Source organism: Sorex fumeus, unplaced genomic scaffold (assembly GCF_029834395.1).
Source record: "Sorex fumeus unplaced genomic scaffold, SorFum_2.1 ptg000007l, whole genome shotgun sequence".
Lineage (NCBI taxonomy): Eukaryota > Metazoa > Chordata > Mammalia > Eulipotyphla > Soricidae > Sorex > Sorex fumeus.
In genome coordinates this window covers 21,967,901-21,995,840 of record NW_026606064.1, presented here as the reverse complement: position 1 = coordinate 21,995,840, position 27,940 = coordinate 21,967,901, and the positions used below count along the sequence as shown (strand labels likewise).

General features: G+C 45.9%; 1 protein-coding gene across 1 annotated transcript in view; it reads left to right on the top strand.

Moving 5' to 3' along the window:
• KIAA1549L (KIAA1549 like) overlaps window positions 1–27,940 on the top strand; it is a 310,071-nt gene that overhangs the window by 269,250 nt on the left and 12,881 nt on the right. Inside the window, exon 17 of the mRNA XM_056135481.1 lies at window positions 17,190–17,540. Coding sequence (XP_055991456.1) covers window positions 17,190–17,540 — 351 coding nt within the window. The remainder of the gene's footprint in view (window positions 1–17,189; window positions 17,541–27,940) is intronic.

Below are 27,940 nucleotides of genomic sequence, written 5' to 3'. Positions count from 1 at the left end.
ATTGAATATGCATAGCCTAATAGGAGCGATAGCACAGCGGGTAGGGCGTTCGCCTTACAAGCGGCCAACATGGCCGACCCGAGTTCGATTCCTTCGCCCCTCTCGGAGAGCCTGGCAAGCTACCGAGAGTATTCGATATGCCAGACACAGTAACAACAAAGTCTCCAATGGAGACGCTACTGGGCCCGCTCGAGCAAATCGACGATCAACGGGAGGGCCTTTACCTTTTTACCTTTTATAGCCTAATAGATACTCTCACTATGCCCATTTCATAGATGAGCAACCTGAGGCACAGAACACTTACATAAATATGTGTCTGACTACGTGTTAGAGGCTGTCCTTTAACCATACTGTAGCCATACTCTAGGCAGTGTGGCTTCCATAGTCACCACCACACTACATCTCTCTCCACATAATATAATTTTTATCTTATACTTCTTATCTCTAGAAGAGGCTAGAAGGTAGGTCTCCTAAGAATTCTTGCACTACTGAAAGTAGATAAAGGACCAAACATGATGGCCTCTCACCATCTGTATTGCAAACCATAATGCCCATAAGTAGAAAGAAAGTGAGAGGGAAATTGTTTGCCATGGAGGCAGGGGGAGGGATGGGATGGGCGGGAGGGATACTGGGGACATTGGTAGTGGGAAATGTACACTGGTGGAAGGATGGGTGTTTGATCATTGTATGATTGAAACTCAAATATGAAAGTTTTGCAGCTCTATCTCATGGTGATTCAATTAAAAAAAATAATTCTTACACGAGAAGCCAGAGTGATAGTACAGTGGGTAGGGTGTTTGCCTTGCATGTAGGAGACTCGGGTTTGATCCCCTGCATCCAATAAGAGTAATTCCTGAGTGCAGAGGCAGGATTAATCCTTGAGCAGCACCAGGTATGACCCAAAAAAAGAAAAGAAAAGGGAGGGCACCAGAGTCATAGTACAGAGGGTAGGACTTTTGCCTTGCATGCAGCTAACCCAGGTTTGATCCCCAACATCTCATATTGTTCCTGGAGCACCGCCAGGAGTGATTCCTGAGTGCAGTTCCAGGAGTAACACCTGAGCATTGCTGGGTATAACCTGAAAAGCCAAAAAAATTAAAAATTAAAAAAAATTCTTGCACAAATACCTCTTACAAGACCAGCAGGTAAAATAAGAAAAGAAGAGAGTTATCATTGTAAACAATACATTCATTTTCTGAAGTCTTTCCAAAAATGCCGACGCACTCCTGGCAGAAGAAACCCGGAGCCCAGTAGAGATCAGGTTGATTTGCTTGGAAACATGTGATTCTTCCTTCTGGGTTTGGGGATCTTGAAGCCAGTCAAAAAAAAAAAAAGGAATAAGAAGAAGAAGAAGAAGAAAGAAGAAGAAGAAAGAAGAAAGAAGAAAGAAGAAGAAGAAGAAGAAGAAGAAGAAGAAGAAGAAGAAGAAGAAGAAGAAGAAGAAGAAGACCCATCTTCTGCTAGGTTACAGAGCAGCAGGGGTACTCTGTCCTTGGGTTGGTAGAAGCAAGAACACTGACAGATTGATTTGTCAACATTTCAGACAATCACTGCATTAAGGTCCCAAAGGAAAAATGTAAATTAAAAAAAATGTAAATTAAAAAAAATGTAAATTAAAAAAAATAATAATGTAGCAATGAGGAAGAGAAAGGGAAAATGCCCACAATGTGATTCCCCGGCAAAATGAAGATCCAACATCCAAAAAGAAGTAAATACATGCTCCACAAACAAATGCCACTCTCAGTACCCATAGCAGCTTTTTTGAACTGTTTGAAAATTTTTCTATAGAGCAAGAGGTAGTAGGACCTGCTGAACAGAGACTTTTAACTCCGAAAGGTCTGAGAATCTCTGTGTTTTGCAGTAACATTTCTCGATAGTCTTAATAGCTAAAGGATATAACACATGCCTGGCAGTAACCATGGCTCACAGGGATAGTAATTTTCCAGAAGGAGACACCCTCTTTAGAAGAATGCAAGATGTAAGAAAGATGTCCAAAACTGATCACCCTGAAAGAGCCAGACCGTATCATTAAGCTAACTCAGGCATTGAAATTAATTCCTCCCAGAGCGTAAAGCGGGTACAAAAGATGGCAGCCTAATATTTAAAGGAAAAATACCTCAATTTCAAAGCACTTTTAAAAATGTTATCTTCCAAGCAAGAAGAAAAGTGCCTCCCATAGAGAGAGGCTGGGGAGGGTTGGGGGGGGGGATATTGGTGGTGGGAAATGTACAGTGGTGGAGGGATGGGTGCTGGATCATTGTATGACTGAAACTCAATTATGAACAGCTTTGTAATGGTCTATCTCATGGATATCCAATTTAAAAAATTTTTTTAACTAATGTGGAGTTCATGCCCAATTCAATCAGCTTAATCAATGGCTGAATAAATAGTAGTACTCCTACATTTAAAAAAAAAAAGTTATCTTCCAAATGAGAATCGTAGAGAAAATAATGTAGCAATGAGGAAGAGAAAGGGAAAATGCCCACAATGTGATTCCCTGGCAAAATGAAGATCCAACATTTTCTTTGCTCCAAGCCAAATGATTAAAATCATTTAGGGATGATGAATCAGTTTTTGCTTCCAAGGATCAAGTAATAACCCCAGAAATAAATATCCACATCTTCAACTTTGATCTTTATTTATTTATTTATTTGCATTTTGGGTCACACCCGGCAATGCTCAGGGGTCTCAGGGGTTACTCCTGGCTCTGCACTCAGAAATTACTCCTGGCGGTGCTCAGGGGACCATATAGGATGCTGGGAATCAAACCCGGGTCAGCTGCGTGCAAGGCAAACGCCCTACCTGCTGTGCTATCACTCCAGCCCCACAACTTTGATCTTTAAAGTTTAAAATTCTTTGACAGCAATAAGGTCAGCTCTATGCCTTGGCTATGAGAGAGACTCTGAAATAGATTTTATTATTTTTATTATTATTACCTTGTTGAAAATAAGTGCTGATCTCCAGAAGTAGAGGTCTTTGCAAGATAATTTCCTTCAGTTTCTCTCCAGCACCTTGTCCAGGTTTCCATACCCTGGAGGTATTCAAAGAGCATTTGTGGCAACTGTCAGGTGCAGGTCCTAAAAGGTTTCCCTTGGGTTTGAAACTGTTACCCCCTTGGGTTTATAAAAGAAGAATTGATTCTCCTGTTCATTTTGGAAAAAGGTGATGTTGAAGGCTCCGGTCCGGGGTAGCTACTCTAGTTCCAGCAGCTCAGAAATGTTTGTGAAACCCATGTGTTTTTACAACTGACCTCTGTAGGTGAATCTCTACACTGCCCACTGGAGCACCCGACCAGCAGGCCCCCATCTCAGACACAGAGTGTGTCAGTGACATGACCCCATTACTGCAGAGATGCAGGCCGCAAAGAGGTTACCTGGTGCCTCACCACAGACACCAAGGAAAAGTGAGACGATGGGATTAGTGGGCAGGGCACTATTTGGGAAGCCACTGGGGAACTCATGGAGGAAAGAGGAGCTTCACTTGGAAGCAGTCCCAGCTGCCCGAAGGAGGCCTGGGCATGAGTTCTGGACTGTCCATCCTGCAGACCTCTCTTAACTGACACTGCAGCCAGCTCCCTTCCTCCCAGATGAGGGGCGGTTATCAGAAGGAAGCCAGGAAATTGGCTTCTGATTTGGGGTGTCCTCTTTGCGGGGGAAGAACTAGAACTGGAAAGCCTCTGCCTATTTAGAGCACCTCTAGGCCTTCTAGGTAATTGTAAATCCCATTCCTAAAAGGGGTCTGTCCTACCCACCTCTCTTCACTCCTTCCCAGTCTCTTACAGCTTCAACATGATAGTGAAAGACTAAGGCAAGACCCACAAATGTTCTGGAACTACATGGTGGTCCCAGTTCAGGATACACCTAGCTCTGGGCTGCATCCAGGAAGGCAGGGTTGGATTTCAGCGTCTGCCTTCACTTCAGGAACAACCCAGTTATTGTCCCCAGACTAGGTGCTATTGGTTTGACCCCAGCTGGGACTGCCCTACTGGTATCTCGTGTCTTGGCCTTTTATTCTTTTCTCCTACTGCTTCTGCTGTTTAATACTTGAAGCTACTAATGACCATGGCTTGATCTGTGATTTGGTTTCTAGACCACTATATTGAAATAGGACATTTTTATTTCGGTGCTGGGGATTAGACCCAGGCCCTTGCTCATGTGTCACCATGGAGTCGCATCCCCAGGTATCAGTCCTTTAAGCTTTTTGTCCTTCCAGACTCTAGTCTTGGGGAGCTGGAACTGTGGGTGGGGCTCAGTGGTAAAGCATATGCCTCTAACATGTGAGTCTTACAGCACCACACACACACACACACACACACACACACACGCGTGCGCGCGCGCGCGTGCACACATGCACACACAGGCATGCACGCACACACAGGCATACACACGCGCACACACACGCACACACAGATTCATGGGGAAGTAACCAATCCCAGACTGTCAGGCTCCCTGGGCAAGCTCAAGGCCCAGAGATGGAGCTGTGTAGAAAGGCATCCTTCAGTGTAGTTCAGATCTCCTCAGGCTAGTGGATGCCTAGAAATCAACATATCAACCCCATTGAGGTGAAGCCACTTGGCAGGTGGAGGCCAGGAGATGATTTCCTGTTGGCGAGTTTGGGAGGAGGCCAGCCTAGTGACCTCATGTAGAGCCAGGCATCCCAGTGGGCCCATGGCTTCCCTCCCAGGCAAACGGGTTCCCACCAGGCAGGATACAAACAGCCCCCACTCTGCTGTGCGCGCGCGCGCGCACACACACACACACACACACACACACACACACACACACACCGTCTGTTCATTTCTTCTGGTGTCCTGAACTCCCAGCCCTGCCGACTCCTGCCGTTGGCTCCGCCTGCCCATCTGCTCCTCTTGGCTCTGAGATCTCTCAGTCTCCAGACCTCAAAGGCCATTTCTCACAGGCCAGCATCCCTGTCATGCCTCTTTTGGAGATAGTCTGAGGGAGAAGGGAAGGAAAGGAGATGGGGCTGAGTTCAGATGTGGGTCAGGGTCCCTATTCTACAAGGTCTCCACTGAGCCCATGGGAAACTCTGCAGCCTGGTGCTGCTGAGCCGTCTGCACTTAGCTCACACCTGGGCTTTTGTCCTGAGGGATTTTTTGGAGAGCAGGGATGAGAGGGAGTTTCCCAAGTGATGCTCAGGATGCCTGGGGGGTCCCTCTGGTGATTCTCAGCCTACTTGGCCAGCTATTCAATGAAGGAGCTTGACCATAAGCTGTTGCTTGGGCCTTTCAGCACTGAAGGTTACCCAGGCCACCGTTGCAGTGTTTGATGCGTCTCTAGGGCTGTATGCAGCAATGCTCATGGGTTAAGAACCATGTTGTATTGGGGACAATATGATGCCAGGAATTGAGCAGAGTTGATCACATGCCTTAGCCCCTCCAGCTCTTTCTAGTATATTTAGGGGTTAGCTGTGATCTGTAAACCACTAGGGTCACTTCCGGAAATGCTCAGTCAACTAGGCTTAATGGTCCAATGCCAGGGCCTAAGCATGCAATGCTGTTGGACCCTGTGGTTCTAGGTCCCACCAAGGATACATCTGGCAGTGCTTGGGAGAAGGATACCCAGAACCAAACCTGGTGGCATTTGAGGGTCAGTTCCTCAACTGGTGTCAGTTCCTGAATGCAGGTTGCACACAGGGACACATTCTAACCGCTGTGCCAGCCCCCGGGCTTGTCCTCCCATGTTGACCAATCACTGGGAGTCCTTGCTACAGTGGCTCTCTTTGGCTCAGGACAATTACACACCAGAGAATTGCCTTTCTGATTCCTGCCAACAGCCGAGGAGAGCAAGGACAATTCTCAATGACAGCTGGCAGCATGCCCAGCTCTGGGGACTCAATCCCGGAGTCCTGGGCGGCACAGTGTAGTGCCCATACCACACAAGTCCTCCCACTCCTCTGTGCCCCTTGAGCTAACCAACTGCAGGCCAGCAGGTGCATGAAAACACCCCTGGGGGTGGCTTGGTCTGTTTTATTTCCTCTAGCAAGCATTGATTGGGTGCAGGGGAGCCATCTGTATGCTATGTGCGATGAACTTGTGCAAATTCAAAACTGCTAATTTGGAGAGATGAGGGAAACAATCATTTAAATATTGCTCCCCACCTGAGGGCCGGAGTGACAGCACAGCAGGTAGGGCATTTGCCTGGCACGCGGCCGACCCGGGTTCATTCCTGCATCCTGTATGGTCCCTGAGCACTGCCAGGAGTAATTCCTGAGTGAAGAGCCAGGAGTAACCCCTGAGCATCGCTGGCTGTGTCCACCCAAAGAGCAATAAATAAATAAATAAATGTTGCTCCCCAATCACTTAGCCATGTATTTTTTTCATGTGATACCATGAAGATTCTATAGTTATATTTCTTTGAGGGGGACCCACCAGTTCACTGTGAGGGTTGAAGGATTTGATGCTGCTTAAGCCCTGTGGTGCCAGGAAAACCTGGTAGTGCTTGGGGGGACCATTTGGTGCTGGGAATTGAACCCAGGTTGGGCACGTGGTAGACATGCACCCTAACTGCTATTCTAGCCCCTATAAGTATTTAAGCATGTTACTCTACCGAATGGGGCTGGAGCGATAGCACAGCAGTAGGGCGTTCGCCTTACAAGCGGCCAACATGGCCGACCCGAGTTCGATTCCTCCACCCCTCTCGGAGAGCCCGGCAAGCTACCGAGAGTATTCGATATGCCAGACACAGTAACAACAAGGTCTCCAATGGAGACGTTACTGGGCCCACTCGAGCAAATCGACGATCAACGGGAGGGCCTTTACCTTTTTACCTTTACTCTACCGAATGATGCAGATCCAGGACACCTATTGCTGTAGTCAGTGGTTGGTATAAGGGATTGCCTAAAGTTTTATTATCCTTTTCTGTTAGTGCTGGCACCTAAGTCCTACATGCAGTTCTTCATTCCCTGTGTGATGTTCAGTGGAGAAGCAGAAAATGGATTAATGTGAGTGCTTCCCCCCAAGGTACTTTTACAGATGCATGGAGGAGTCAGGTAGAGACAGATGCACTGGGCCATGGCCATGACCCTGAGTGGGTGGAGGGAACTCTCAGGAGCGAAGGTCTGTTTCTGTCTGGCCCACATCTGCTGCCCAGTTTGTTCCCATTAATCACTCCTGCTGCAGCCTCCCAGCATCTCCCCGAGGAATCCTTCTAAAACATACAGACTTGTTTAAAATCCTTCCATCACCACCACAGCTTTGGGGAATGAGATTCAGACTTAAGTATATTTCTCAAGATTCCTGTGCTCAGACTATCCCCTGTAAATGACTGCCAGCCCAAGGTTCTGAACCTCCTCCTACAGCCCAAGGTTCTGAGCTCAAACACCCTTCCCATACCTGTGATGGGCTGGGCACAGTTCCTCCCTCTGCTCAGAACATCCCCTCAAACCTGCTTCCAGCAGGCAGCCTTGGAGCTACTGATGTCTGAAGCCAAAGAATCCTTGTGAGTGGAGGCTGCCTTTGGGCATTGCAGGCTGTTTGCACTAGCCCTGGAACCTCACCCACAAGCTGCCAATGATATTTCCCACTTGTGACAAGGTACCCTGGGAGACTAACCTGCTCCTGACAGTGTTTATGGAATCCAGGGGAAACTTTGTCCAGCTGCTGCCCCTCAATCTTTTCCTCGGTTGCATATTTATGATGTCACTTCCAGTGTCTGAACTTTGTGTTTTTTTTCACACCCCACACTCACCCCAGTCAGACCCCTTCCTCCCTGTCTTCTATTGGTAGGTTTACCCCATGTGACTTTCCTGTCTGACTCTTCAAGGACAGAAACATGTTTTATTCATCCTGGAGCCCTTAGCACTCAGAGTAGGAGCTTGCATGGAGCAGATATGGTGTCTTTGTTGAGCACATGAACAAGTTCGTCCACCCGCAGAGCAGAGTCTAAGCTAAGAACCTGAGAGTAAGGGGGGCAAGAGGCAGTTTCTCACTCTATGCCCTATAAGCATTTGGTTTGGCAGGTTTGCTAAAACAAGACATAAATGGGTGCAACCATTTGAGGCCCATCTCAATAGAGGTCATCAGTTTGGGTGCTTTGGCCAAAAGCATTAAAAAACTTGTCCCTACTCCAGTGGTCTTTGAGAGGCACCGGAATTTGCGGTCCAGTGGGGTTGGGGCTCCCTCATTCCCTGCATGGTGCAGGGCTGTTCCCCCTCTTCTCTTTTGCCTCATTCCACTGGGGATCTCTCTCCTGTGGGAAATGACTGCTGAGGTCTCAGCTGTCACCTCTGCATGCTGTATTGATCACAAATGCCAGAGAAACTGTCTCTTTTCTAATCAGGATGACAACATTTCTAGGTCTCCCACTAAGGCCACCTCCATAGGCCAAGTTCCCGTCCAGGTGTCAAACTCTGTTAACAGCAAAGTGGGAAAGTGGTGTACACTGATTGACTTGGACACACCACCCACCCCGGAGCTTGGGGAGACGTAGCCCCTCACATCTCCTGACTGAGACTCATGGAGAGGGGTAGTGACAGGCTGAGACACTGACCTGGTACATCCTGAGATGTACGGGAACTGAGATCACAGAAACTTAATGGGTCATGTCACACCTCTCTAGTGTCAGCCTCCATCTTTGGTGGGTCCTCTGTAAATGGGCAGATCAGGAGACTGAGGAACCAATGATCTCTGTCCTACGTGGGCATGCGAAGTCCTGTCTGCAGAGAGAGCTTCTGTTGTGGAGGCAGATGAGAGTGACGAGGGCCAGACAGATGGCTCAATGGTCTAGGCTTATGCTTTGCATGCAGGAGGCCCAGGTTTGATCCCCAGGACCATATGGCTCGCCAAGCCCTGCTAGAAACAACAGCCCCCCCCCCACCCCCACCCCCCGGAACAGAGCTGAAGGAAGCTCCCAAATGTGGTACAAAACAAAACCCAGAAAGAGTGGCTTTGGTTTGGACAATGAGGACTTTTGTGAGTCTCTCAGGATTTTTCAAGAGCTGAAAGGAGAAAAGCAGGTGTTAGATGGCAATGTGGGAGTGCCTGCTTCATTACTGAGAGTAGGGACCTTTGTTTTTTCCTCCCTGCCTGGCAGTCCCAGCACCGCTGAGCAGGGAAAGGCCCATGATGGCTCACCCCGTCACAAAAAGTGCAAGAGCTTCCCAGGAGAGCAAGCCATTCTCGAGTGTTTACTCTTAGGCAGATTCCTTTTGGAAAGTGATTTCTAATTCATTGGCTGGCTCAAGTGTTGCTCTTAGCATTTATGGGCAGTTCCAAGTCACGGCGATACTTGTGGCCTCTGGAGTGACTCTGCATCCCAATCTCTGCGTCTGGCTGTTGAATGGCAGCACGAAATTAGGCTATCTATTTTGCCCATCAGTCCTTGATTTCCTCCACCTGTAAAACAATCATACCTGTGGCACCTGCTTTGACGGCTGTGAACATTAATGCAAGTAAGATTTATTAAAAATACACAGGGAACATTAGTTCTTCCAGCAGTGGCTACAGGTTTCCTGAGGTAGAATATACTTTTTTTTTGATTCTTTCCCATTCAAGTGCCTGAGACATCTCAGGTCATCTGAATTTTTGTCACCTATTGTAATACTGTGATTTATAGTAAGAAATAGTTTGCATTTGGTCTTTGTCTTGCTGTTTGGTTCCTGGCTGAGAGAAAAAGAAAAAAAAAAACCTTGGAATTTCCTAAGGGTTAAGAGCTTTTAGGTGTGCTTTATTATGTTAATCAGGTGACTTGGAGAGACTTTAGGATGAGGACTGGTTGCCAGGCCAACCTATGACATTCAAGAGCTGGAACTTGAGCTGGAGCTGTGGATAAAGTATTTGCCTTGCAACCTGGGTTCAATCCCTGGCATCCTATATGGTCTCCTGAGCACACCTGGAGTGATTCCTGAGTGCAGAACCTTCAATCTCCACGAGGTCACCCATCTGGAAGTTCTTCAAACTCAAAGATGTGGGTTTGAAGAGCTTCCAGATGGGTGACCTCGTGGAGATTGAAGCAAGAGCTGTAGCTAAGTGTTCAGAAAACATGGAGCTCAGCAGAGCTTGGTGCCTTCTGATCAATTGTACCTTACGCATCTCTTTCATTTGGCTCTTCCTGAGTCACATTATAAAAGTTATAATGAATGGGCAGCATAGTAAGTTTTTTGTTTTTTGTTTTTTTAAAAATACTTAAAGTGGGTGGAGGGTGTTGAAACCTCTATATGAAGAGACTCAGTTTATACATAGGTGACAACCTAGACTTGTGAGTAGTGCCTGAAGCTAGGACTGGGAGATGGGAACGGAGCAGTTTTGTAGGACAGAGTCTGTTGTGACCTTTCCCTCTTTCCAAGTACATGATGTTGGAATTGCACTGAAGATAGGACACCTACCTAGCTGGTGTTCGGGAAGTGAATGTAGAGGGGGAAACATTCCTGAATGAAATACCCCTGAGAGAGGCTCCTTTTCCTCCACAAAAGCTGCCCAAGACCCCTAGCTGCTTGCCCCAACACAGGCCATGCCACCAAAGGGAACCTTTAAGTTCTCACTTTGCAGTGTTAAGAGATGCCAGTGCTTCTGACTCCAGACAAGGGAGTCAGGCATATTCTGTCTTGCACAGTAATTGAATTCCCACTGCCCTGTGAAGTGTGGCAGGTTTGTGGGAAGAGAAAGACTAGAAGCTGGAACTGTTTCCTGACTCCTCCTACAAGATGAAGATGTTTGTTCCAGGAGCAGAGAACATCATTGAGATTTATCTTTTGGCCGGGAACATTGAAGCACCTTCTTTTATCCTTATTGCCCATTCCCATACTCCTGGTGTAATTATGGACCACTCTTTGGAAGATGAAAAAGAAAAGGGTTGTTGTCCCTTAGCAACGTAGCAGAGAATCTAGAATGTCTTTTCTACTTACCTCAAACAGAAAGACTGTGTTGCTTTCATATCCCAGTAGTTTTGAAGTGACCATCAGTTTTTTCTTTGGCAATCAGAATGTAATTTGAGATGTTGGTGAGATTTATTGAAAAATTCTATTTGTTGGGGGCTGGAGCAATAGTACAGTGGGTAGGGTGTTTGCCTTGAACGCGGCCGACCCAGGTTCAATTCCCAGCATCCCATATGGTCCCCTGAGCACTGTCAGGAGTAACTCCTGAGTGCAGAGCGAGGAGTAATCCCTGAGCATTGCTAGGTGTGACCCATAAAGGAAAAAAAAATTCTATTTGCACATCTGTTGCAGAAGTCATTAAACCATTATTTTAAATTCTAGACTCCAGGCCCCACCCCCCTCCCCTCCACCCCCTGCCCTTTCCTGACCTGTTCTGAAGGTGCAGGAACCTTCCTTTATTGTCAGAGAAGCTTTTGCCAGGTAAGCTCAGGAGGAAGCTACTCAGTGTCCCTGTGTCTTATTAACTCTTTCAAGGGGAAATGAAACTTTCCTCAGCACAGTGTTCAGAAGCAGCTTTATAAACACTTTTCACTTCTTAACTGACAGATAGTTCTTGTAGTGGGGCTTTTATAATAATAAAAAGGCATTAAGTGAAGATAAGTTAGTCCTATATTCCCCAAAGTAAACAAGCAGAGAGAAAAATAATAATTTTTTTAAAGCTAGATCAATTGTTGATGGTCAGATGGTCCAAAAATGTATCATCTGGACATTAATCTGGTTTGGAACTCATATCTCTAGAAACTCTAGAACAAAAGTCTTTCATTCCTCTTCTTCAAGTTGATTCTAAATAAGACTAATTCTTGTTTAGGATACTGAAAATGTCTTTTATTGCTAAGTACTTTTGGGTAGAAATTCTTCAGGCTCTTTTTAAAGGCCAATTTCTATTCATTCATTCAACAAATATGTATCAAGGCACTACTATTTGCCATTTGGGGGTGTCATAGGAAACTTCATAAAGTCCTTGCCCTAAGGAGCTTATATTTCAATAAGAGTTACAGATAAGAACTCCCTAACCATATAGATGGATAGCAAATTGTCAGAAATTCTATGGCAGAACATAAAACAAGACAAAACAATGTGATCTACAATGTCATATAGAATATAGAAAATATAGAATAAGAGATATTCTTTATTGGCGAAAGTAGAGCTCACTGGGGAAGTGACATTTGAGCAGAGACAGGAAATGAAGGAACCAGCCAGGCCAAACTCTAGGGGAAGAGTTATCTGGGCAGAAGAATTAACAAGTGGCAGGGTCCAGAGAAAGATGCATAATTGGTTCAGGACTCAAAGAACCTCAAGGGAACCTACAGGAGCCCTGGAAAATAGTTCATATTCATGGATTGGAAGTATTACATTGTTAAAACATCTATCCTACCCAAAGCACTGTACAGATTCATTGCAATTCCTATCAAAATTCTAGTGTCATTCATCAAGAACATTAAAAAAAGCATTACAACTTGTATGGAATTACAAAATTCTGAATTGTCAAAACAATCCTGAAAATATAAGAAGATGGAAGGCTTTGCATTTTTTGACATTATACATAAAGCTTCAGGGTCAGGTGAATGAGACCAGTTGTAGTTACTGGTTTTGGCATATCGAATACACAGCGGATAGCTTGCCAGGCTCTTCCGTGCGGGCGGAATACTCTCGGTAGCTTGCCAGTCTTTCCGAGAGGGATAGAGGCTTTTGGGGTGACCTCTAATCACCCTTTCACTCAAATGAGAGAACGAATCCGGAGTTCTGACATCCGTCGACCATCAAGGATCAGGGACGCTGTCTCATTTGCCAAGGTGTCGAAAATCAGATGGGCTGGTCACATAATGAGATTTAAAGACGACCGTTGGACTAGAGCTGTTACTGATTGGATTCCACGGGATGTCAAGAGACCGCGTGGCCGCCCACCTACCAGATGGTCAGACTTCTTTGTCAAGGTCATGAACGATCGGTTTGAGGCCCTCCATGTTCCCGGAGCGAACAGATGCCATTGGGCTACACTAGCACGTGACAGGGACAAATGGAGACGTTACTGGCGCCCGCTCGAGCAAATCGCCGACTAACGGGAAGTTAAGTGATTAAGTGATTAAGTGATACATAAAGCTATAGTAATCAAAATAACGGATTATTGGAATGAAAACAGATATTCAGAGGATGGAAATGGAGCTCAACAATAGAGCACTTACCTTGCATTTGCAAAGTCCTGGATTTGAGTTCCACCATCATAACAAATAAATAAACTAGCAAACAACAACAACAACAAAGACAGAAAATGGAATAGAATTGTGAGACCAGAAATAAATAAATCTCTAAATATCTGGAGAGTTAATTTATAACACAGGAGCCAAGAACATGAAAAAAAGGAAAAGGCTTGCTAATAATGGGTGCTGAAAAATTGGTGGTACTGGGGATTTACTCAGGTGTGGTGAAGAAATGGCCTTAGAATTATCAAAATTTTTGCCTGTGGGCACTTTTACTGAGGTATGACACACCATAATCCAAAATCATAAATATGCACATATCTTACAATGCAGTAATTCAACATATAGGAGTTGAACTTTAGGATAAATCTATGGTTATAAGCAAAATTTAAATCACATGTATACTTTTTTCAGCTTTGTTTCTATGGGTAGGTGGTTAGGAATATTAACTACCTATAGGCTGAACTCTGCAGTTCAGAGTTCAGCTTAAGTGATTAAGTGATAGGCTGAACTCTGCAGAACAGAATGCTGTGCAACAATTTAAAGTCATTCCCTGGGGCTGGAGTGATAGCACAGGCTGGAGTGATAGCACAGCGGGTAGAGGGGTAGAGCGTTTGCCTTGCATGTGGCCAACCCGGGTTCGATTCCCAGCACCCCATAAGGTCCCCTGAGCACCTCCAGGAGTAATTCCTGAGTGCAAAGCCAGGAGTAACCCCTGAGCATAGCCAGGGGTGACCCCCCAAAAAAGCAAAAAAAATAAATAAAGTCATTCCCTATGATACACATATTTATTTACATATTGTGCATAAAGGAATATTTAAAATATAAAACCTTTCATGTATTATTATGCACATAAGAGTGCTTGTATTCTTAAAAAAAAAAACAGTGACCCAGATAGCTCAGTCTGAGAAAATATCTATGACAGCAAAAGTAATTTACCTGTTCGCTCATATTTCCATGGGCATGGAAGACATTATATCACGCTAAGGAACACCTCTTAAGTTGCCTTAATTCCTTTCCTACTCACATGCTACAGCTGGTTTTGCACCTCTCTCCCAAATTTGCACTAAAATAGTCTACAGCCCACACCCCTTCTGCCTCATGACACTCCCCCACTTCCTGTTCTCCTTCATGAAAGGTAGAAAATCCTGTCAGCCAAAGGTAGGCTTTCCACAAAGACTGGAGGGGAGAAGCTGACAAGAGCGAACCAGGCCAGCTTCCTTGGTGAGGGGGTGGGAATGGGTGGGAGAGATTCAGCATTCATAATCTTCATCCTATTTCATATGCACGGGAAACATCTGGAAGAACTTGCGAAAAGGTCAAATGTTAGCAATAGTTATTTCTAGTGACAGGATTACAGTGGATTTTCATTTTCTTCCTTCAGTTTATCGGTGTTTTTGAATTTCCTACCAGGAACAAACATTTCTTGATTAATCTTTTTTCAGCATTCTTATTGAAGTATCACTTGATTAATTTATAATAAGCATTATTTATTGCTTTTTGCAAGTGTATGTGGTTGCAAAGCAAGTATGGTTAAATACCAAGATAGAGATTTTTAAAAATATATTACGACCCTAATAATCAGCCAACACTTGGAAATTAGACTTTGTTCCTATCGGCTCCCTTTTTTATGGGGGCGGGGGCACACCCAGCAATATGCAGGGGCTGCTTCCATCTCTGAGCCTGGGGGCTGCTCCCCACAGTGCTCCAAAAATTTTGCAGGGCTAAGGATCAAATCCTGCTCTTCCCAGTGCAAAACATGAACTCAGCCCATTGTGCTGTCTCTTGGTTCCCTATCTCCCACTTTTTGTTTGTTTGTTTGGTTTTGGGGACCATTGCTGGCTGTACTCAGGGGTTACTCCTGGCTCTGCACTCAGGGATCACTCCTGCTAGTGCTCAGAGAAACCATATAGGATGCTGAGGATTGAACCCTGGTCAAGTACATGCAAGTCAAATGCCTTACCCACTATACTGTCCCTCCGGCTTGTGTCTCCCACTTCTTGTCTAATTAAAACAAAGGATACTTTTAGGAATGTGTAAAAACTAGGGAAAAGGGATTTCTTATCTGGAAAAGGGGTATAGCTGAATGACCCTCAGGTATGATCTAATACAAGTGGAACAGAGTGGGCAGACTTCCAGACATGGGCAAGAGAGAACTTCGCCAGGCAAATACAAAGGGGAGGTAAGCAGGCCCAGGGGACGAAGAGAGCTCACCTTGTCTCCATTTGCGTGTGTGAGAGACAGAAAAGCCAAGGAGAGTGGTGGGGAAAAGGTGTTCTTTCAAGGAAGGCACAGGTCAGCCTATGAGGTCATATTTAGTTTGGAGTCTGGGCCGTCCAGTTAAAGGGAAGCCCTATTCTCCTCTCACATTCTGCGGGGGTGAGAGTGCCTCTATTTCAGCAAAAGCAGTATCTCCTCGTCCCCTTACCCAGCAGCACAGCCCCACCCTAGGCCTCAACAGAAAGTAAAAGAGCAGGACCATGGTGATCATCTGTACATCTCCCATGCTTAGGCACACCTATAAAGTCACATAATAATAGCTCCACCTCAGGAATGACTGGAAATGCATTGCACCATTCAGGGGTGGGAACCATCAGCATGAACCCCAGTGCCATTCATCTTCCACCCGGGACTAAGTTCATCATTAAACATCCATTATTTAGTAGGGAGGGGCAGATGTGGGAGGGCCGTGGGTGGGGAGCAAGCGGCTTCGCTGAGTGGATCGATGAGAGAGGCTGTGTGGGGCTGCAGATCAGGTGCCAACTGATGCTGTTGCCACCTCAGTTGCTCAGTTGCTTTGGAGAATCACCCCACTGCTCTGAGACTCGATGCCTCTTCTGAGCCATGGGATGTGCATAAAACGGTCTCCTAAGGTCCCTTTAGACTCTGAAATCTGCTTCAGAGCCCTCTATGCCTCGTGAAGATATTTTGTCCAGAAGTGGCACACACAGCCCTAGAAGGTCTCAGAAGGGTCTTCACAGAGCTCCTTTCTGGAGCACAATCTCAGCCTAAAGAATGCATAAGAGCAGAAGGACCCTTTGAGGTACCCTCGGGTGGAGCTTGGGGATATGCATTCAGACAAGAAATGCCTCTAAGTTTTTGGTTTTGATCACAAAGGTTATTTTGCAATCTACTCTGTTGTGTTTCTGGCTTGGATTGATATAGAAACCACATTATAAATTGCCCACAGTAGATGCATGTTGATAAGTCTCAACACAGCACCGCTTCTTGGATCTCAGATTATAGTCAAGCCCTAACACTGGGGGATAAGATCACAGAAATTATTTCAATCCTTTTTCTGTGCTTACTATATTTTTTATCTGTTCTCTTAAGTTCATTTTTAAAAACATAAGAAATAACATGGTATTGATTTTCTGTACATTTATGAATGATTCTCCAATGAAATTTTTCATGCTTTGCATATTCTATGTATGTACTTTATACTTAGTGATTAGATGAGAACTACGTGCTTCTCCTTACAAATAATGGTGTGTTTTGACTGTGTTTTTTACCACGTGCTACCATTGCTTCTAGACTCATTACCTGCAGCATCGTATTTAGTCCTTAGAAAACCCTTTGATATTCTTTTATATATATTTTTTATTTAGGTACTGTAATTTACAAAGTTATCCTTTGTAAATTACAACTTTATAATCAGCCACGATCAAATTCCATGTGTATAGTTTTCCGGACCTCAGATCTCAACCCCATCACACCAATATCAGAGATCACTCCTGCCTGGGCTCTGGGGCCATGTGGAGTGCCAGGGACCTAACCCGGATCAGCCGCATTGCAAGGCAAACGCCATAACCGTTGTCCTATCACTCTGGCTCCTCCCTTTGACATACTTGAGCTCTTCTTATTATCATCCTTTTTTACAGACCAGAAACTGAAACGTGGGAAAGAAACTTTTCTGGCTAGGAGCTCTTTCGAGGTCCATGTTTTTCTGCATGCCACCTAGGTACCACTGGTCCCGCAGCCACTTCCCCCATGTCAGCTTCTTTCACCCTTGTCAAGCACTGTGGGAAAACGATATAGACGCCTCTTCCTAGGAAGTCCGGTCCTCCTCACCTACCAATAAGCTTGTGTTTGATCCCACAGACTGAGCCGGAAATCATCGAGGAAACCAACATCGACCGCGTGAATGAGTCCCGGGGCTACAGCAGGTCTCGGCAGGTGAAGGGCCACTCAGAGACATCCACGCTGAGCTCGCAGCCGTCCATCGACGAGGTCAGGCAGCAGATGCACCTGCTGCTGGAGGAGGCCTTCAGCCTGGCATCCTCAGGCCACGCAGGCCAGAGCCGGCACCCGGAGGTCTATGGCTCCACCCAGCATCTGCCCTACTCGGAGGTGGTGACTAGTGCGCCGGGAACCATGACGAGACCCAGGGCTGGGGTGCAGTGGGTGCCAACCTACCGCCCAGAAATGTACCAGTACAGTCTGCCCCGGCCAGTAAGTCCCACACTCCTCTCTGCATTCATCAGCTCAAGGGTGGTTCCCAGGGGTGGCAGAAGGGGGATTTGTAGTGCTAAGACACCTTTGGACCTGGAGGTGAACTTGGCTGGGTTCTCATCCCTTTCTCCACCCACGGCCTTCGCCTAAGCCTAGCCCCATGAGCACAGGCCCTCAGCACTCTACTCATTCCAGCTGGAATGTGATAGGGAATGGATTTCCTGTTTGAGTTTTCCCCGAGAAGAGCTGGCCTCTTTCTTCCGGCACTGGCAACTCCCTCCAAGGCCCGAGGGTGTGGAACCAGCCAGATATTGAAAGGCCTGCAGGTGGGCTGCTGGGGCTCTGTTTGGCCCAGGAGTTCTGAGCAGAAGCTCTTGAGGGCGGTGTGGGTGAAGGAGGCATGGCTTGACTTGGTATTCCAGCTCCACCACTAAATTCTCTACAGGTAAAATAAGTGAAAATTACCTCCTTCCCAATGCTATAGAGGAAATATGTTGGTATATGTAGGTGCTAAGATAACGTCAGACACGTGGTACATTTTCTGAAAGTATTGTCCTGATTATTTCATTTAGTAGTGGAGCCTCAGTGTCATTGGAAGAACCTAGCAACTAAAAGCTCAGTCTAAATGCATTTCATATCTTTGTATTTTATCCATCACCATAGCATCTATATAACCCACTCTCCCATTTTTTTCCTGGTTCATTTTTCGATTTGGGTGTTACACCTGAGGGTCCTCAGGGCATCTCATGATGCCAGGGATCTAACCTGCATTCTTCCATATGCAAAGCATGTGCTTCAGCCCTTTGAGTGATTTCCCTGGCTTACATTTTTGGTTATATGTTTAATTAGTGTGGGGGCCATACCTGGCAGTGCTCAGGAGCCAATCCTGGCTCTGTGTTCAGGGCTCTGATGGTACTTGGGGACCATATGATGTACTGGGGATTTGAGTCAGGTTTGCAGCTGCAGCTGCATACACAGCAAGACCTCTAACCTCTGTACTATCTCTCTAGCTCCATAGTCCTTTTTTAAAGAGAGACCACCCTCAGTGATGCATGGGTCCATCAGGACCACATCCACCCATGTTCTAAGCACCCTTAAATGCCCAGTTTCTGGCATATAGTTAGTTATAAGCCACTTGAGCTGTCTCTTCAGCCTCTTCTACAGCCCTCCTAAAAGACAGTTTAGGAGTCAGAGACCATAACAGATGATGCTTTGTGCAAGTGCGGATACCAGCCCTGTGAGATGCCCTGCCCTGTCTCCAGGTGCAGCTCATTGATAGAGTTCACTTTGTAGATGGTTCTCCAAAGGGATATTTTGTGATCAAAGCTAGCATTTTCCAGGTTTTTACTAGGTGCTGATCTAGGTCCATGTGCATGTTTACTCATTTATCTTAGTCCTTACCACAGACCTCTGGTGCGGGCACTAGTCTGAGCCTCTTTTTCACAAATCACAAATCATCCTGTTATTCGTCGATTGCCTCGAGCAGGCCCCAGTAACGTCTCCTTCATCCTAGCCCTGAGATTATATTCAAGGCTCTTTAGGAGAATGAGACCCATCATTGTTACTGGTATTTGGCATATTGGGTACGCCACGGGGAGTTTGCCAGACTCTGCCATGTGGGCAGGCTACATTCGGTAGCCTGCCAGTTTGTCCAAAGTAGGAATGAGATAATAAGATGTCATAATAAGATGCAGCAGTCTCCTGCCCCTGCGCCTGGCTGTCCTCGCCAGGGCCCGTTGGAGGGGAGCGGGTTGAGCCTCTTTTTAAGATGAGGAAACTAAAGCCAGAGAGGTAGTACAGCGAGGAGGACACTTGCCTTGCATGCACGTGACCCTGGTTTAATCCCCAGAATTCCATATATTCCTCCAAGCCCATCAGGAGTGATCCCTGAGCACAGAGCCTGAAGTAAGCTTTTCTTTTTTTTCTTTTTTGGATCACACCCAGTGTTGCACAGGGGTTACTCCTGGCTCTGCACTCAGGAATCATTCCTGGTGGTGCTCAGGGGACCATATGGGATGCTGGGTATCGAACCCGGGTCAGCCATGTGCAAGGCAAATGCCCTATCTACTGTGCTATCGCTCCAGCCCCTGGAGTAAGCTTTGAGCACAGCTGGGTATGCTCCCCCCCTCCCACCACCCCCCCCACACACACACACCAAGACAAGGAAACTGAGGTCACACAACTCATTTAAGTCAGACAACCCTGGAGGAGGAGGAGTCTGCTCCCAAGGCCAGGCGTCTTGCAGGAGAGCCCAGGGGTTAGCCGTCTGCTGCTCGGCTTCTCTGCCTGTGCCACCTTACAGCCCCTGTGCTTTACATCTGCACTGTGCTTCTTACTTGTGGTGCGCTAGGTGGAACACCGGTACATTAGAGCCTGGTGATAACCTCCCAATCCCCTTCTCCACTGATGCTTATTAAATCTGTCTTTTTTTCCTTTGTAACCCCATAGCTAAAGTGAACTTCCTTATTGAGCTCCTTTGCTGCAGGTTCTTCCCTCCAGTGCCCCCAGCTCCATTGACACAGGTCAATGGGATGTCTCCCCTTGACATCGCTGCTAATCCTCTTGGTCCCTTTCTGGCAGTCACCTCTATCTGCAGGCCAGTTTTAGCCTACCCCTCCCCTGTTGACTTAAGCAGTTGAGAGAGGTTGTCTTCTCTGCCAGTACATCTCTGTAGGATGGCAGGTGCAGAATTTCCATTTTGCCCATCCCCTTGAGGGTGACCAGACCCCAGGAACCTGACTCATGCTGATTAAACTCCCAGCAAATATCTTATTATTTAGAGCGCTAAGTTGCAAGCCCGCAGGGAGGAGGCAGTGACCAGAAGGCTTGTGTTTGCCAGTCAGCATGGCCTTTCACTAAGTAAAAGTCAGCTGGGGGAGTTAGACATCGTCAGGAGGAGACTGATTGTTACTAAGTCACTTTATTGGACTGGGATGGGCAAACCCGGAGAGAGGAATTAATAAAGAAAAAAGGGTGAACCTGGGACATGGTGTTTGCACCCCCATTTTCTGAGAGAAGAGTAGATTACATTGCAGAATTCTTAATATAATGTTTAAGCTAAAATGGAAGTCTTGGGGGCAATGCCCAGTTCTTAGGAATGCTAGTTGGCCTCTCTCATTAGGAAGCTATTGTGGCAATGCTCAGGAGATCCTGTTTCTGGAAGAGTAATAGCAACTCTGGGACCACCACTGCTCAGACTACCAGTCAGGAGTCCAAATATCCTTTTATTAGAAAGAGAATTTAGGAAATTTCTCACTGAGCATTGCCTATCTAGCCCCTTAAAACATTTCCCCATGTACACTGGTGGAGGAATGGGTGTTGGAACATTGTGTGACTGAAAGCCAACCATGAACAGCTTTGTAATTGTGTATCCCACTGTGATTCAATTAAAAAACAACAACAAACAAACAAAAAAAACCTTCCCTAGGGAATCATACCACTTCCCCAGGGGTTAGGACCATGATTCGTGTGGTAGAAGACATGGGATCAATCCCCTGCCCCACTGGGGGTCACCCCTCAAATACTTTCCCCAAATATTAATACTACACTTTCTATAATTACAGTTTTCTACCAATTGTCCATTCAGTTTATACCCACTCTTACAGAGGAAGAAGACATGTTCTCATGGAGACTTAGAAAATACTCGAATCTTACCACATTGCTCGGCACCCCTTAAAGAGACTGAACCCTGGGAGAAGCTACGTCCCTGTTCTATATTGATTCACACTGACTTCCATTTCCTTGGCTCATCCTTGACCATACCCTGATTGCTCTACTTTGATATTTTCCTCTGCCTAGAGTTGGCAGCACTCACCAGCCAAATGGCTTAGCAGTGCCTGCAGCTCTGCATCTCAGACTCCTCAGCCATAGGGGGATGGGAGGAGGAAGGAGTTTAGAGAGGTGAAAACAGTGATTAGCACCGTCCTGGTTCCTGGCCTGCACCCAACACTTGTGAGATGATGTTAATCAGAATGAGGTGCTGAGCACATCAAATTGCTTGCTATTAGAAATCATTATTACAGAAATATGTCTTACTTTTCATTGGGTTCTACTAGTCATAGGCATTCTGTGGTTTATTTTGGTTCTAGATTACCACAGTGAAGTAAATCACATGAATTTTGGGGGTTTCTAGTATGTTTAAAGTACAAATCTAGGTTTATACCTTAGTCTATTAAGTGCAAGAGCAGTATGGCTTTTCAAAGCACAATTTAAGGGGCCAGAGAGATAGTACAGTGGCTAGCACAATTGCCTTGCATGCAGCTAACCTGGGTTCCATCCCCAGCACCCCATATGGCTCACTAGGAGTAATCCTTGAGCACAGAGCGAGGAATAAGATCATTACCGGCCCCAAGACCAAAATCCAAAAAATTAAAATACAGTGTATGTGCCTAAAATAAATGTGGTACAAGAGGCAGGAAGTGAGCATGTGCTCACCATGGTAACGTGGAGTGTGTAGATATGCTTAGTACAGGGATGCTACAATCCTTCACTGTGTTAAACACACACACACACACACACACACAATTTCTTTAAAAATAAAGTTTGTGCTAAGGGCACTAAAGCCAGACACATAAAATGAGGTGTGCCTGAATAGCCCTTTCCCTGACACTTTTGAGACTCCATCTTCCTTTACTCTTACTCAGTTCGGTTCCTTTAAGAGCATGCTCTGGGTGTGCATCTCAGTTCTGGGACATTTCACATCTTTTTAAAGATGATTCTCAAGAACAACAAAGCCAGACTGCAGAGATCCATGAAAAAACACGGGTTGCAGAAAGAGGAACTTAGTCAAACAGGGTATATGTTCTAGTCAATGACAGGTCCAACCCATGTCTTTTATACCCTAGAGCAACACTGAAATTATCATTGTGGGACATTTGAAAACTTAGTTGGTTCCGTTGGTCATAATTAGGGGTTGCAAAACAAGGAGAAGGAATAGCATTACATAGTTTAATACCAAGGCTACCAAAATATGGAAGAGGACTGAGAAATAACACAACAGACGTCTGGTCAAAGGGGTCTCACATGCAGTTCTTCTGTCATGCATGCTGCCCTTTCTCCCTCCATGTGGTCACTGTTTTCGTGAAAGGAGAACATGTCTAACAATCCACCACAGAAAGGGAGATTCTTCACCCTCTTAGCCCATGTTCTTGCCCAACCTCTTGTAACATGGAAGTCAGTAGAAATGATGATGGCGATTTTGAATGATGACTATGATTACTTTTCTGCTTCCCAAAAGGAAGTGTATCAAGCTCTGCCAGAGGATAATTGGAAGCTGGTGGTTTTAAATGCACTCGGCCAGGCTAGTGCACTTATAGCCGGGAAGAGGATATCTCTGGCCATGTGGGGTTTCTTATGGCTGTTCTGGAGACTTTGGGTCATATTTTACCCCTAGAATCTGGGAAGAAATTAGTCTCGACACCTAATGACCAATCCAGTGTTGTTAGCAGCTATAATGGGTCTGTGATAAGTGGAATAGAAACATCCTGCTCCTTACTCCTGCTGTTAGAGGAGGGGTTTTGAGGCATGGCATAAGGGGGAAATGCCTGCCCGACTTAAGGTTCTGCAGCTGAAAGTGAACAGTAATAACAACAACAGCTGCCACCTGCCATGCCCCTCTGTGTACCAGACCCCAGTTTTTGTGCCATGTAGACATGATGTCCTCTTCCTTCCATTCCCCTCTGTAGTTAGCATTATTATCCCTCAGCACTCAGTGTGGAAACCGAGACTTGGGGAAGTAAGTAGACTTTTCCAGACGAGAAGAGCTGACTTGGGCTCGATGCTCTAGCTGTCTCTACACAGCCCACTCTCTGCCTGCTCCTACTAGGGTGACCCATATGCATGTCCTGCAGGTGCTGATGAGAATTCAAGTCTCTAGAACTCTGGGTATGATCTCCTTTAGCAGATTTACCAGTTTGAGGAGATTTTTTTGCCCCTCTGCTCATTGTCTCTTAGGGAGATGTTGCCAACTGAAAGAAATTAAGAATTTGTGTCTTAAATTTAAAAAAAAGAGAGATTTGTGTCTTGAGGCCAGAGTAATAACTTGCATATGATTGACTTGGGTTCGATCCCTAACAACCCATATAGTTACCTGAGTCTAGCACAGAGCCTGGAGTAACTCCTGAGCACCTCTGGGTATGTCAAGCTCAAGAACAAAACAAACAAACAAAAAAGGATGCAAATCTTTTTTTTTAATTTTTATACATGAAACACCATGAGGTACAGTTGTAGACTTAAAATTTTTGTGCTTGGGTTTCAATTATACAATGATCAAGTAGTCATCCCTCCACCAGTGCCCATTTTCCACCACCACGGATCCCAGTATCCCTCCCACCCCCCATCCCCCCTCTCCCACCCTGCCTCCGTGGCAGGGCATTCCCTTTTGTTCTCTCTCTTCTTTTGGGTGCTGTGGTTTGCAAAAGAGGCATTGAGTGGCAATCATGTTCAGTCTATAGTCTACTTTCAAGGGATGCAAATCTTAGGACTCTTTCAAAGTAGGCCACAATCCAGCCCAAGGGCTCACCTGGAGAAGGGGATTTTTGCCTTTGGACTTCCCCCAGGAAATCCCCCTTAAAAAAGGACTGAATACTCACCTCTGGAATTTAGGAGCATGCATTCCCCTCTAGGCTTAGAAAAAGCTTTTAAGTGAGTTGAAACTTCAGCTTCTGCAGGAGGGCTGCAGGGAAAGAGTGAGGCTGGGAAGGAAGATCTCCAGCAGATACTTTCCTTGCCCACATGCTCAGGTGTTCAGGGCCCTTCCCTTAATTTTTCCATGATCTCCTCCACCTGCCAGAAACTCCATCTTAGTCTATAGGTACTGGGAAGAGGAGGCGTTGGAATTGGGGCAGGAGGGAGGGGATGTGAAGAAGGCTTCTGTAGCTGGTCCCAGTTTATGTAACTACTCTGGAAGGTGTCCCTGAGAAGACCTTGTTTCCAGCTGGTCTCCAGTTATTAGTCTAGGCAGAGCATAACTGTGTTCTGATCCTCCTGTTCTCTTCCCACCCCATCTCCTCTCTTACACACACACACTCACACACACACACACACACACACACACCTGCCCCTTCTCTTTACTAGTTGCTTTATATTTACTCTTTTCTCACCCCTTTCCTTTACCTCTAGAGTGAATTGGGGGCACAGGGCCCTAACTCTAGCCCCCCACCAGCATCTATATTCTTTTGGTTTCTCTAACTCTCCTCTCCTTTGCATCCATAGGGTGTTTGTCTAATCCAGGAGCAGAGTAGCGTAAGTGAATCTTATTTCCTTAAAATTCTTTAAAAATCCCTTGTTTTTCTAGAGCTCTGGCAATAATGGACTGTTGGACTATCCTCAGTGGCTGGGGCCTTTCTTCCTGGGGTGGGAGGGTGGGATATCCTTCTGCTTGGTAAGAAAAAAGAATTGTGGGTCACCACAATGACTATATCAAAATATTACCCTGTCTCAAAATTAAGAGAATATGACTTAACAGGTAACTCTGGTCTGCTGTGTCCCACTGATATTCAGACTGCCCTGAAATGAGTTGTTCAAACAGTTTTTGAAATAGGATATGCTACTATTATTTTCACACCCAATGAGACAGCAGGCCCAAAGAAGGTGAGATGCTGGACAAGGTAGTTTACCTCTCTAGGCTTCCATGTCTCCCTCTGATTAGGGGCATGGACCCAATGTCTCCTATTCTTTGCAGCTGGAATTTTCTGGAGGTTTTGAAAGCCTTGGGTAGATATTACTCTATGTGTAGCATTTGGTGAACTGACCAAGATAAGCCCTAGTTTTTTGTCATCAGGTTAGTAAACCTTCAGTTACCAAGACCCCCCAATACCCTCTCCTTTTTTATTTTCAACCAGATAAGAACTTCTTTCTGGAATATTCTATTTCCTACACACTAGGATATGACATTATCTATAGCTGCCTGAAGACTCAGGTGGGCATTTGTTCTTCCTGGAGCAATATTCCCGGGGCAGCTCAGTAAGGTTGAAGGAATACCTTGCTCTAGAACCCAGCTTGGTCAACAGGAATGGAAAACTTGCTACATCCACTCTGACTTAGAACTGACTTATCTGTCCCAGGACAAGGGTCCACAGTTATGGCTGGATTGTTAAGGTATGTCAGTGTTTCTTCTCCAGCCAAATGCCAGATCCCCTGATTGATCTTCTATCCTAAACCCCTTTGACCTGACACCATCATAAGGGCCCCTCAATCTTGACCAGTTTTCTCCTTCTTGCTGGATACGTATATGCAGCGAAGGAGCAGCACACAGTGGGTCTCACTGGGATGGCTGGACAGGATGACCTTGACCTAACCTCCACTCCCTCCCCCCCTCCCCCCCCATCCCGTACACACATCCCAATGCATGGACACTGGTCCTGGGACTTTGAATAGACTGTGTATTCTTCATCCCTTCAACTTTACAACTCACCATCTGAGCCTAAAATTCCAGTCCAGTAACATCTAGACTCCTGCCTCCTCTGAGACCGGGAATCTATTTACAAAGACTGCCTTTAGTTTGGAGTCTGTTCTTCCAGTGAGAAGGCAGGGATGCTAAAAGGTGGTGTCCTTCTTGGGAACTTAGGCAAGAGTTTTAGCCAGTGGCTTCCCATGGGATCCTGATACAAAGCAGCCAGCAAGGAGCCAACTTCCAGAGATGCAAGAAAAGGAGAATGTGAAGGCTGAACAACCTTGGGGAGCCTGCCAGGGAGAAGCAGGAAGTCACAGTTCAGGGCCGTTGCTTCAGCCCTCCAGCACAGCACACAGGCTGCTTTTGCTTTTCATATACCCCTGTGGTACCTACATGCCCCAAGAATACAGACTAAAGGGGCCTGTTGGATCCCTAAGGCAGGCTTCCTTACCCAGAAAAACCTTCCAAAGAAGGGAATTCCCTTGGTACTTGTCAAAAGCTCAGAACTTTTAATCAATTATTTTTTGTGAGCTGCTCAGGACAGACACCAGTATAAAAAGCTTTTTCTTGGCTGGCAACATGTATTGACTACAGAATAAGTCTTCCAAGAACCAGGGGTAAAAATAGGTTGTCTGTCTCCTTTAGTGACTATCGTAAGATGCCAGAAGAGCAAAGAGGGGCTGCGAAGGTATATTTTTTTTTTCTATTTTGGGAAAGGTATATCCTTTCTTGGTGGTCTATAGATAATAAAAGAACTCAAAGCCAAAAGGACATCCCAGACAATGCCTTCTCAAACTCTCCCAAAGGGCACAGTGTTTGGGGATGTCCCTGAGGTGTCTTTATGCAGCTAAGCAAAGGCCAAATTCACCAGGTCACTCCCACAGTTTCAACCAGGAAAGCTCTGTTTTAATCTGGTTCTGTATTTGAGCTGTGTTACCATGGTTTCGTGATAAAGATATATTTGTTTCGAAGCTCATGAGCTGCTCCAATGCTTTATTTCAGAAGGGGGAAAAAATGAGAGAGATGATGAGTGAGGGATGTAGCCCCGAGCTCTCCTCACTCAAGTTTGACTCTCTTCTGTTGTTTGATTCCCCCACTTTGACTGTTTTATTTCAGTGAGGACATCTCACATCTAGAAGTTCTGTTCTTATCCACATCTGCCCAATCACCCCTCATTCCTCATAGTATCTCTGTCTGGTTTTTGTTGTTGTGCTGTGGAGCCATACCTGATGGTGCTCCAAAGAGCGAGGGCCACTCCTAGGGGTACTTGGGGGAAGGGGCTCAAATGCATACATGAAGATATGTGCTCTACTACTTGAGGCACACCCTCAACTCCTCTGTTCAAGTCACGGTCACGGTCATGGTCCTCCCGTTGTTCATCGATTTGCTCGAGCGGGCCCAGTAACATCTCCTTCGTGAGACTTGTTGTTACTGTGTTTGGCATATCAAATACGTCACGTGTAGCTTGCCAGGCTCTGCCGTGCTGGTGAGATACTCTCGGTAGCTTGCCGGGCTCTCAGAGAGGGGCGGAGGAATCGAACTCGGGTCAGCCATGTTGGCTGCGTGCAAGGCAAATGCCCTACCGCTGTGCTATCGCTCCAGCCCTCTGTTCAAGTATTTCTTGTAAAATAATTTCTTATCTTTTGATTTTCTTGTGAATACCTGGGGATTTCAGACTCTAAAATCCCTTCAGCTCTAAAGCTACCATATTTTTTCTCTGTAGTGACCACCTTTGTTTTTTGGTTGTTGTTATGATTTGTTCTCTTCATTTAATCTCAGCTAATCCTGAGAGCCTAATTTAGGAATATGTCTTCAGAGAGGATTGATGATTGCTTCTGCTCAAGTGTGGGGACACTTCTAGCATTTTTCCCTCACAGGGATCAATGCTAACCCCTTCCAAGTTGGTTGTGAATGTCTCAGGTTTTCCATTTCACTGTCCCCTATCCAGAAACTGGAGCGATAGTACAGTGGGTAGAGCATTTGCCTTGCACACGGTCAACCCGGGTTT